The 11,784-nt window shown below is 20.5% G+C and overlaps 2 protein-coding genes across 5 annotated transcripts; one reads left to right on the top strand and one right to left on the bottom strand.

Annotated features, from left to right (window-relative positions):
- Positions 1-367: 367 nt before the first annotated feature.
- On the top strand, positions 368-7,357 carry LOC107995199 (sentrin-specific protease 7-like). 4 transcript variants are annotated; one of them, XR_009828999.1, is made up of 15 exons: positions 368-2,066; positions 2,163-2,332; positions 2,409-2,448; positions 2,692-2,812; positions 3,625-3,828; positions 3,956-4,090; positions 4,204-4,380; positions 4,452-4,603; positions 4,712-4,791; positions 5,125-5,457; positions 5,540-5,792; positions 5,969-6,051; positions 6,143-6,362; positions 6,561-6,884; positions 7,270-7,357. XR_009828999.1 is itself a non-coding variant. In XM_062072141.1 (14 exons), the coding sequence occupies exons 1-14, from the start codon at positions 1,035-1,037 to the stop codon at positions 6,801-6,803; spliced, it is 3,243 nt and encodes a 1,080-aa protein (XP_061928125.1). In that variant the 5' UTR covers positions 368-1,034; the 3' UTR covers positions 6,804-7,062. The 4 variants fall into 4 exon arrangements, 3 of the variants coding, with proteins under 3 accessions (XP_061928125.1, XP_061928127.1, XP_061928126.1); XM_062072141.1 differs by lacking the exon at positions 7,270-7,357 and having other exon boundaries at positions 6,561-7,062; XM_062072143.1 differs by lacking the exons at positions 5,969-6,051; positions 6,561-6,884; positions 7,270-7,357 and having other exon boundaries at positions 6,143-6,297.
- A 432-nt stretch (positions 7,358-7,789) lies between these two features.
- Positions 7,790-11,589, bottom strand: LOC107999202 (aquaporin-11). The gene is made up of 5 exons (XM_017058897.3): positions 11,307-11,589; positions 10,603-10,833; positions 9,816-10,090; positions 9,033-9,171; positions 7,790-8,328 (listed from the first exon to the last, which is right to left on the bottom strand). The coding sequence occupies exons 2-5, from the start codon at positions 10,781-10,783 to the stop codon at positions 8,132-8,134; spliced, it is 792 nt and encodes a 263-aa protein (XP_016914386.1). The 5' UTR covers positions 10,784-10,833; positions 11,307-11,589; the 3' UTR covers positions 7,790-8,131.
- Between the last annotated feature and the right edge of the window lie 195 nt (positions 11,590-11,784).

The raw sequence follows: 11,784 nt of genomic DNA, 5'->3' as shown, positions 1-11,784 counted from the left end.
CAAAGGAATATGTTTGATTCAAAAAAAAATTGATTCCAATGAAGAGAATTAGTTTATTGGAAATATTTTTTAATTTACAATTTTATAGATAATTTATAATTTACTTACTTATAAATCGGTAATGCAATTTTTGAATTCCTTGTATTTTTGCATCAAAATGATTTCTATATAAATAATTACGTCTGTCAGAAATTCATATATTTTTCAAATTTATCTTATTAATATATGTTTTATTTCTTCCATCATGGAAATTATCATTATATTGTACAAATGCATCGTATAAAAATCGTTTAAAATTTTCAAAATTAACATATCCTGTATTTTTTTTATTTCTTCAACAATTCTTCTCAGAAATTTAATTTTTTTTTTTTTTTTTGATGATTTTTACACATTCACATATTTCAATTTAATAATTTAAAGGAACATTAATTTCCTTCTATCAAATGCAAAATCAAATAATTTCTTTACAAAAATTGTAAAATTTCTATATCTCTTCTTTCTAGTTCAGATACTTTGATAATTTCTACATCTTAATTCTCCACAATTATAATTTGAAATTCACTGAACGATGTCTTATTATGAAATGAGCTTGTCAATCATAACATTCGTTACAAAAACTCTGTACAAACATCTTTCACCTTTAAGTGAATCAGTATTATTCGATTTTCATTTCAAATTTGACATGTATGGTCTTGATAATTGTGGCTTATAATAATTACAACATTATTTTCGAAATTTAACTTTATAAAAATTAAAGATTTTTAAAACAAAAATTAACTATTAATTCAAACAGTGTAAAAACAGGAATATACAATTGATAAACGTAAACATAAAAAATAATATTCAAATTATGAAACAATAAAACGCTAATGCATTTAATCAAGCGCGTATTCATTTTGAAAATTGTATAAATTAAAACAATTAATCTTATTGGATAAAATATGATATAAATTGCTAGGCAAATATTCTTCTACTTATTTCTCACACTACATCTCAAGCTTATATTTCATCAACAAATTCTTGAATAGTTCACAATGTTACGAACAAAAATAGGAGAGATACAAAATGATAAAATATTGCAAAGAAATAAGTTGCAACGATTATCAAATATTGCTTTACAACAAATACGAAGTTCACTATATAGTTATACACAACACCAAACAGTTACAAATTCAATACAACAGAAACAATTGTCACAATTTCAAAAAGAAATCATAAAACAAAAATTTTCATCTAAAAATGTGTATAATGCTATGAATATCGAATCTTTGAAAATACGGAAAACAATTCCAAAATCAGTACAGCAGAAACAATTGACACCCTCGTCACAGTTACAAATTCAAAAACAAGCTACAAAACAAAAATCTTTATCTAAAAATGTGTATAGTGTTATGAATGTTGAATCTTTGAAAAAGCGACGAAAAACAATTACAAATCAGGTACAACAAAAATTAAAATATTTGTTTTCATCACAATTTCAAAAAAAAGTTACGAAACAAAAATTTTCATCAAAAAATGTGCGTAACGTTGAATCTTTGAAACCACAACGAAAAATAATTACAAATTCTGTGCAACAAAAACAATTGTCATCTTCATCACAATTTCAAAAAAAGATTACAAAACAAAAATCTTCATATAAAAATGTGCATAGTGTTATAAATATCGAATCTTTGAAAGAAAGACAGAAAACAACTACAAATTCAGTACACCAAAAGAAAATATTATCCTCGTCACAGTTACAATTTCAAAAAGAAATTTCGAAAGAAAAATCTCTAACTAAAAATAAACATAATATAATGAATGTTAAATCTTTGAAATCTCCATCGATTTGTGAAATTTCAATAAATGAACAATGTTCTTCTTCACAAAGTGAATCAGAATATAAGTTTTCAGAAAACGATGTTTCTGTTAAAAAAAATATTCATAATTTGATAAATAATAAGGTACGACATCAAATAAAAGGAAATATTGCAAAAATGTTAGTTGTATTTATTAATGGTGAACAGAGATTAATTACATTCGAAATACCTCACGAAGATTGTACAGTTCAAGATTTATTGAAACAGGTATTTTAATAGTTATCAAAATATAGTTATTATAATAGTTATAAAAATGCTTAATCAAAGATTAATATGTTGATTAAAAATTATTTCTGTTGTTAGGCAAATATCATGCTTTCTGAGAAATCAAGTATTTCATTAATTTCTAATCCTACTTTGGATATAAATTATTTAGTAAAAATTGGATCTGATACAATTACATCATTTGACATAAGTAAAAATGATGATAATTCTCAAAATAATATAAATAATAGTTTAAATAATTCTAGTAGGTAAGCTTTTCAATATATTTTTAGTTATATAAAATTCATATATAAAGTATCTCAAATATAATATTAATCACTTCAGATTACCAGATAAAAATATTGATTCTGTACAACAAAATAAGGTAAATTTTAATTTTTTTTAAAAATGAAATAATACAATTAAATTATACAATCATTTATAACAAATATTTGTGATAATATTTAAAAATTTTTGTGGAATTGCTATATCATTTTAATATAAATTTAAAAAAAAATGTTAATATATTTTGTTAAAATATATTCATTATATTTTTAAGTTTGAATTATCATGTTAATTTTCCATATTATTTTATATTATTATATTACATTTTCCATATTATTACAAGACAAACAATGAGCATAATTCATCAATAAAATCAGAAAAATTGGAACAAGATGTGTCTATGCATAAACATAAAAGAAAAAAAAGAACTGCTTCAAAATCAAGGCAGAATCATGAAGAACCAGGTAAAAAGAAAACTTTATGATTTTATTTTAAAAAATACATTTTAATTTTCAATTTAAATATTAAATATACAAAATAGAAAAAATGTAAAAGAAATCTAATTATCTTTAATAAAATAAAAATAGAATTATTTAAAATTAAAATGATAAAATTAGAATTATTTAATGAAAAAAATAAAATAAATATAAAATTAAAAATCACATATCTTTATATTTGAATACAAAAAAAAAATAAAAATAGCAATATAAGACTACAAAATTAACAAAAAAATAAAATTATAAAAAAATAAATGTTTAACAAATACTAATTTTGATTTATATTCTAACTTTACTTTTGATTTGATATTTTGCCAATTGGTATTATTTTATTTTATAAATATACTTTATAAATATACTTTATACATTATTTTAATTTATAAATATATCGATATATCATATATTTATAAAAAATTCATTATGTCTAAATTGATTTTATATTATTTGCATTATATATTACATTATATAAATATGTAATAATAAAAATAAAATTGGTATTCTTTTCTTTTCTTTTCTTCTTTGTATTCTTTTTTTTTCGATTCAATATTAATTATATTAAAAAACATAAATCAATAATCTTAGAAAAAATAATATTTCTATTATCTATTTATTATCTAATTATTCTTATTTATTTAATTAATCTAATTATTATTATCTAATTATTCTATATATTTTTTCTTTAAAACCAAATAATTTTCATGATTTAAGAGTTTGTACGCCAAATTGTCTTATAGAATACTTTGTCTTAGAAATACTTTAGACTGATATTTCTTATTCAGAATGTTTAACAATATCATCTGATGAAGAGGAAAAAAGCAAAGAAAAATCAAATTCTAGTAACAATACATTTTTAAACGACATGAATAATGATTATAGTAATGAAATGGATATCATTCTTGAGAAGAAACCAATAATTACGAACAATTCTATTTCCGATACAATTTCCGATTATGCAGGATGCACGAAAATAGAAAATATTCCAGGTAACTTTTAAATATATTTCATATATGATTATTTTACAATATATACATTCTATTTATTAAATTTTGAATGATAAATATTCGTTAATTATATATTGAAAGAAAAAAAATAAAGATAAATATCTTTTAGATAATATTATACAACCTCCATGTACTTCTTTATTATGTAAAATGGTAAGAATAGGTTCTTATAAATATATTCCTCGGGATAGAATCTTAATCTCACAAAATGGAATCCGATTTAATATACCTTTATTGGAAGATGGTATTTATTTTACTAATTATTATATAATATTTATAATATAAAATAGCATATTATTTTTATTATAATTATTTTGATAAATATTTATTCTATACAATTATTTACATATATTGCAGAAAAAACTTTTGTAACATTAGATGTTAAGGTTCGAGATATAGTAAAAGTACTAATTCATTTTGGTAAATCAATGCCAGTGCTTTTCTTTTATACATCTATTAATACTGGAGCTATGATTCGTGAATTATTAGGAATGCAGGATCCAAAAGGACCATACTATGATCCGGCTGGAAAAGGTATCAATTTTTTTAAGCATATATAATTTATATTATAAATGAAATAAAAATAAAAATATAATAATTTATAGATCATACACATAAACGAATAACTTTACTGCCAGAAAAATTATCAGAAGAATCAAAAGTTGTATTAAAAACATTGTTTACGCGAAGAAACTTATTAGAAGAATTAAATGCGAAAGAAGCACATGATATTTTTGAAGGATCATCGCCGAAAAATGTATGTACTGTATATTTTCGATAAATATGAAACATTATTATTTGAAAGAATCTTAAATATAATCTTAATTAATTAAAAAAATTTTTTAAATAATTCAACTTTTTCTAGAATGTACAAATGAAAAACCTATCGAAGAGAAAAATCCAAACACAGATAACAGCTAATTCAAATAATACTAGTATACAAACGTAAGGAATGTATTTATTAATTTATTTTTTAAAAGAATTTATTAAAAAAAATTTATTCATTATATTCATACAATTCTATATTTTTTTATATATTATTCTATTCAATTTTTTTTTATGTATTACAGTATAATATTTATTACAGTAACTATACATACATGCAATATACTAATATTTCTCGCACAATTTTTGAAACATTCGTAAATATATGTATACATTCGTAAAATAAATGTAAAACTTAATATCATACAATTTTTCTTCATATAAATATTTTTTTAATATATTTAATGTCTTTATATAAACCATAGAGATATAATAATAAATTATTCTTTACAGAATAATTATATATCCCTTACCACCTGCTAAAGGTGGTATAGCCATTACTACTGAGGACTATTTATGTCTTGGGGAAGATCAATTTTTAAATGATGTAATTATAGACTTCTATCTAAAATATTTGACATTGGAAGTTCTATCAGAATCTGATCAACAGAGAACTCATGTATTTAGTTCGTATTTTTATAAGCGATTGACAAGTCCACACACTCAAGCAGTTGAAAATAATGTGCCTCTTACACCTGCTGCTAAAAGACATGCAAGAGTTCAGAAGTGGACGAAAAATGTCAATATATTTGAAAAAGATTTTATTATAATTCCTATAAATGAACAGTAAGTTTATTGCACATTTTTTTTCTGTTTTTCTTTAAATTAAAATATTAAATAACAATTCTTATGTATAAAAATGTTACAGTGCTCATTGGTTTTTGGCTATTATTTGTTTTCCCGGATTAGTGGGTAAAGTTTTTGCACAAAGTAAACGATCTGATGAAAATGATATTCGTAAAACTGTACAAAAAAGTAAAAAATTAAAAGAAGTAAAACTTCAAACTGTTACTATTGGAAGTACAACTCTCAAACCAGTGACGACTACTGTAACTATAGATCAGGGTGATGATGGTTCAGAAAGGGATAATGGAGAGATGGAAATAATTAGCAAAGATGACGTAAGTTTTTTAAATTAAGTTTCATAAATTATATATATATATATTTATATATATTTATATATTAATATATATTATATATATTTATATATATTATATTTATATATATATATATATATATATATATAAAATTTAAGTCGGATAAACTATTAGAGCATCTTACAAATAATTTACAATAGGATGAATTAGAAATAATAGAAAATAAAAATTTATCGCCAAAAATGAAACAAAATGTACTACAGGAAAAAGATATTATAAAAATGTAAGTATTTTTAATGAATTAAAATTAAAAAATTAAAAAATCGAAAAAAATGATTATGTTCCAAATTAAATACAAAATATAATCATTTTAGACCCTGCATATTAATATTTGACTCTCTTGCTGGAACAAATAGAATGCATGTAATAGCTACATTAAGAGATTATTTAAGTTGTGAATATATAGCAAAAACGGGATGTGAAAAAATATTTTCAAAAGATACTATTAAAGGAGCATTATTAAAAGTTCCTCAGCAATCAAATTTCACTGATTGTGGATTATATATATTACAATATGTAGAAAGCTTTTTTAAGGTAAATTTATTTTTTGAATTCATATATATGGAATGTCACATTTATATTATTATACAATTATCTCTCAAATTATCTATTATTCTAAAAATATTACAAATATATATTTCAAATAGAACTTTTTTTAAATTATATTATAGTTATATAAATAAATGTTTCAAAAGAAATCTTATTTTATATATTATTAATCTTTAATTTCAGAATCCCATTAAAGATTATACTTTACCAATAAATACATTGAAAGATTGGTTTGAGGAAATAGTAGTAACAAGAAAAAGAGAAGAATTATCAAAATTATTAATTAAATTGATGAATGGAAGAAAAAGAGACAAAAATATAATAATACCTGCTGTAAACTTTCCTACTCAAGATGGTAAACTAAAAATTAAGGCTAAAAATCATGTTGATGCGAAATCTGTAAAAACTAATGTTAAAGATAAATAAAGTCTATTTTAGATGGAAAAAATCGTAATAAATAATAATAATAATATATCAAATTAAAATACAAAATCAATTATTGAAATGGTAAATAAAACTACAAATCAGATTGCATGCATTCTATTTTTGTTCATTTGAAAATAATTTGATAGAAATTGATTGATTTTAAAACTCCTTGATGATAAATTTCTAATTATTTAATTAAATAATTAGTTATTCTACAATGAAATTTATATATATATTAAGAGATCGATATAAATATATTAAGGGATTTATTTGAAACAAAAAATATTTATTTTAAATATTGTAAATGCTAAATCATTTTGAATTCTATCATAAAATTTACAAAATTTATTTATATAAATTATAAGAAAATGAAATTAGATTGATATCATTTAATATTCAATTGTTAATTTTGTATCATATTGTTTTAAGTACATATATTAAAAATATGTCTATATTTTTATTACAGATTATTGAAACGGACAAAAATGGATATATTTAAAACAAAATTTTTTATGTTAAATATTAAATTAAGTTTTTCTATTTGAAAGTTAATTTAAAAATATGCTTTCAATAAATATTTATTTAATATATCTCGTTATTGTTTTCAAATTTTATTTAATTGTTTTTTAACTTTATTTAAATAATACTTCATATTATTGAATTTTTAAATATTTATACATGTACGTAATTTGTTTGATATTAAGTCTTGTATGTATTTAAAATTATTATAAATTAAAAGAATTTTTATTTCATATTTAATCTTCTTTGAAATTAATAAGAAATTTAAATAATTATTTAGATTATTTGTTGTTATTACAAAATCTACAATTATAAATATTTCTAAAATATATAATATAAAAATATAAAATATTCATAAATTCTTTATTAATTTTTAATCTTTATTAAAAGTAATAATCATTAAAAATAATTTTTAAAAATAATTTGAAATAATCAAATTATCAATATATCTACATAATTAACACAAATTATTCAAAATAACTTTATTTCTTTATATAATTATAGTTCATTACAAACATCATTATATACATGATCAAATTTATATTAATTTGAACTCAAATTGTATAATTATCACCCTGTAAATCCAAAAAACGCTTCTATTTTACATACGATAAAAGTGATTAATTTTGTGCATAAATGTATTCCTTATAACAATCTCTATTTCAATCGTATTATAAATTTATATGCTACTTTGTAAAATGGTAACGCATTTAAATTAGCAGACAGAAAACGCATTTAAATAACAGAAAAATCGAGTGAACACAAATTTAACAAACTTGAGCAATGATCCGCTGTATCTTTGCCTAAACTTAAAGCATTTTTTCCTTATACTGTTCCATATATTGCTGAACGAACGGTGATTTATAAACTCGTAAAGAGGCGATGGAACCGGCGCACGCACCGACCCAATAGACTATCACGTGCTCCATGAAGGAAGTTCCCAAACATCCGTATTTCAAAGAAGTGGCCAGTGCAGGATTGAAGTAGCCACCGGAATAATCGAAAGCTGAAATCAATGTGAAAATAAAACAAATATCGATGAATACATTGATAAGTATTCAGAAATAAAAGATCCAATCTATGAATACAATACAATATTGAATATCAAATACAACAAATCTATTTGAATATTTATTCGTAAAAATTTTCTTGAATAGAGAAAACTGAGGACTAAATGTAACTATAAATTTACGTTTTATCATTTTTTTAATAAGAAAATATTTATTTAAATAATTTATAAATATAATTTAATAACTTAAATTTTCTTATTTATTTTTTCTAAGTTTTTTTTCTTTTAATATTGGAATAATTTATTAATGATTTTCATCATATTTCTTAAAAATTTATATTCAAATTTTAAATATTTTGATTGCACCTTTTTTTCAAGAAAAATTTGATGATAAATATGTGACATATAATATATATTAAAAAAAGAAGAATAAATAAGCAAAAGGATGTTTAATTCAAAAAGAATTCATTCATCATTGGTGTTATCCATTATTCTAATAGAAATATCAAATATTAAATGTTCTATATGCGTTAATTTATTAAAAGCATGTAAAATATCTAATATCTATTTGTTATTAATTATTAATTCATAAAACTTTTCCTCATTTCTTTAGCTATTTTAGGTACAAAAATTTAAACAATATGAAAATGAATAAAATAAATTGATATAATTTTGCGTAATATTATATCAATTAATCAAACCTGCAATAACTAAAGTAGTTCCAATAAAAGAATCGATAATAACATTAATCCTCGAATTTATCTCGTTCAAACCATGTGAAACTACCCTATATATACAAGTTGCCACACATTCGATAAATGCTCCAAATATTACGGGTACCTTAAAAATAGAAAGAAAATGATAAAAAAAAAAATTCATTATTATTCAAAATAATATATTGTACCTTAATTAATAATTAATAAAGTAAAGTAAATTAATTTCATATTTTCTAATTTCTAACATTATCAAGATACTATAATAAAATTCAAATAATATTTCGATATTTAATAATTCAATAATTGTAATTCATAATATAATTTAATCATATATAATTTCAAATATTAATTTGAACATATTTATATAAATCTTTGTATATTTTATAGTACATAGTTTTTTATTCTATTCTTGTCAACAAATTATATTATTATATTATATCCATGATCATTTCTACTTTATGATTAAAAATATATGTAATCTAAAAATGTAGTATTTTCTAATAAGAGTTATACTGTATTATAAGAATTTTACTGTGCATTATTCTTAAATATTATATTTAAGTATATTTAATTTAATATTTTTCTTTATGTTATTATTATTATTAATTTTTAATTATGTTATTATAAAGTATATTATTTTGAAACATTTATAATAAAATTTATGATATATTTAATATTTTTTTTGCATCATTATTGTATAATCAGTTTTTTATTGTATTATTTATTGTATTATTTATATAAATTTATAATCTATCATCTCTTACTTACTTGTAAATCAGTAGTACAATCTTCGAATGCTTTGTTTTTATGCGTCGAAACGATTTCGAGCGCCCAAAGAAATTGGATGTATCTAAAAACGGCAAGACCACCTACAAGTTCGGCCCATATTAAAAGGAAAGCATCGCGTACCGATTTTGTTCCTTCGATAACTTCTTCGATGTGTGTATACGGACAAGCGGTAGCATCACCCCAATTTAAAGACCACCAAATCGTCAGTACAAATAAATATACGCCATACATAGAAACACCCCAGTTGTCGGCAACTAAGGTATGATATAATTAAAATAAATAATATATAATAAATAATAAAAAGCACACATATATTTCAAAAATAAAAAATTTTTACAATTTAATTAATTTTATTTTAATTTTAAAAATATAATACTTTTATACTTTTCTTATTCAATTAAATTTTAGTTCAATACATATATATATATATAGTAAAAAATAATTAGTTGAATAAATTTTTTTATGATATTTAACATTTTTATTACAAATGTATTGTATAGTGATATTTTGTTTTAATTAATTAAATAATTTATTATTTTTAATGAATAAATATCGATAAGTTATATATGATAAATAAAAAAAATAATATTTATTAAATTCAAAAATCATATCTTTGCATTAATTAAAGATCAGTTCTCACTAATTTTAAATCCATAATAAAAGATAAGTTATATCATATATAAATACAAATCTTTGAGATTAATCTTAGTTATTGGTAATTAAAAATCAGTAAACTGTCTTCAATAAACTTATTTATATTACTTACTTATTATTAATTCGAAACATGCTCCACAAAGTTCACCGGTAGCAATGGCTTCTAAAAATAGGGATCTTACGAATGGATCACGTATATAATAGTCGGTATATCTTCTCATCCAATAAGCTATGAGAGTTGTAAGTATAATATACAATGTAGAAACTGCTAGAGCAATTATTGTTGCAGCCATGGTGGTGATCGAATATATATATATATAAATTTAATGTTATAAGATAGAAACTATAAAAGTAATAAAATCATGAAATTAGAAATTATAATGCAATTATATTTATAATGTCTCTTTATAATCTATAATTTAATCTAATCTGTAATTGTTTCTAATCTGTAATTGTGTTTAAAAATTTATTTTTATTTTGCATTTTATACTATAACAACAAAATGTACATGTATATTACATGTATTACAAATATTAATTTAAAACAAAACGTAAAATAATATATCAAAATACAATTAATTTTAAACTTATAAATTATTACTTAAATTAAAACTAATTTAAACTATTAAATTATTATTTAAATTATAGATAAATGTCACATATATACGTATGTAATATATAAGTAATAGCAAACTAAAAGAAGAATTATAGAACTAAAAGAAGAAAGAACATTATGCAATGGCAAACATTATGCAAAACATTATTCAAATTTATAATTTTAAGTGATCAAAAAACATGTAACGAAATGTTAACTTACATATTTATCATCGAATTTTATTCACTTTTACCATTTCTTTCAAATCAAATATTCACACAATATCAATATCTATTTTTCGATCTTTTCCTTTATTTTGCACACAAGATTTTACTTAGCTGTTATTTAAAACGAACGAATATAATTGAATATATCTGTGTGAATATGTCGCGTGGCTTTAAATAGCTAGTCCCTCAAATTATCTGATTGAACATTCAGATCACGATGGTTATCAACTATTTTTCAATACAATCACAAAACATAAAATATTTAGTAGTATTTTTGTAAATATATAATTTTAATAATAATATATCATAAGTATAATATAATTATTACAATTATTTAAAAATATTTTGTTCAATTTATTTTTTTTTATATTATTACTTTGCTTCGTGTTTTAAAAATCAAAAAACACAAAATAAATGTTTAATTTATATTTATAACAATTATTTTGTATTATAATCTTTTAACAATTATCTAT

Source organism: Apis cerana, linkage group LG2 (genome assembly GCF_029169275.1).
Source record: "Apis cerana isolate GH-2021 linkage group LG2, AcerK_1.0, whole genome shotgun sequence".
Classification (NCBI taxonomy): domain Eukaryota; kingdom Metazoa; phylum Arthropoda; class Insecta; order Hymenoptera; family Apidae; genus Apis; species Apis cerana.
The sequence above is the reverse complement of the archived record's forward strand: the minus strand, read 5'-3'. Positions and strand labels throughout refer to the sequence as shown.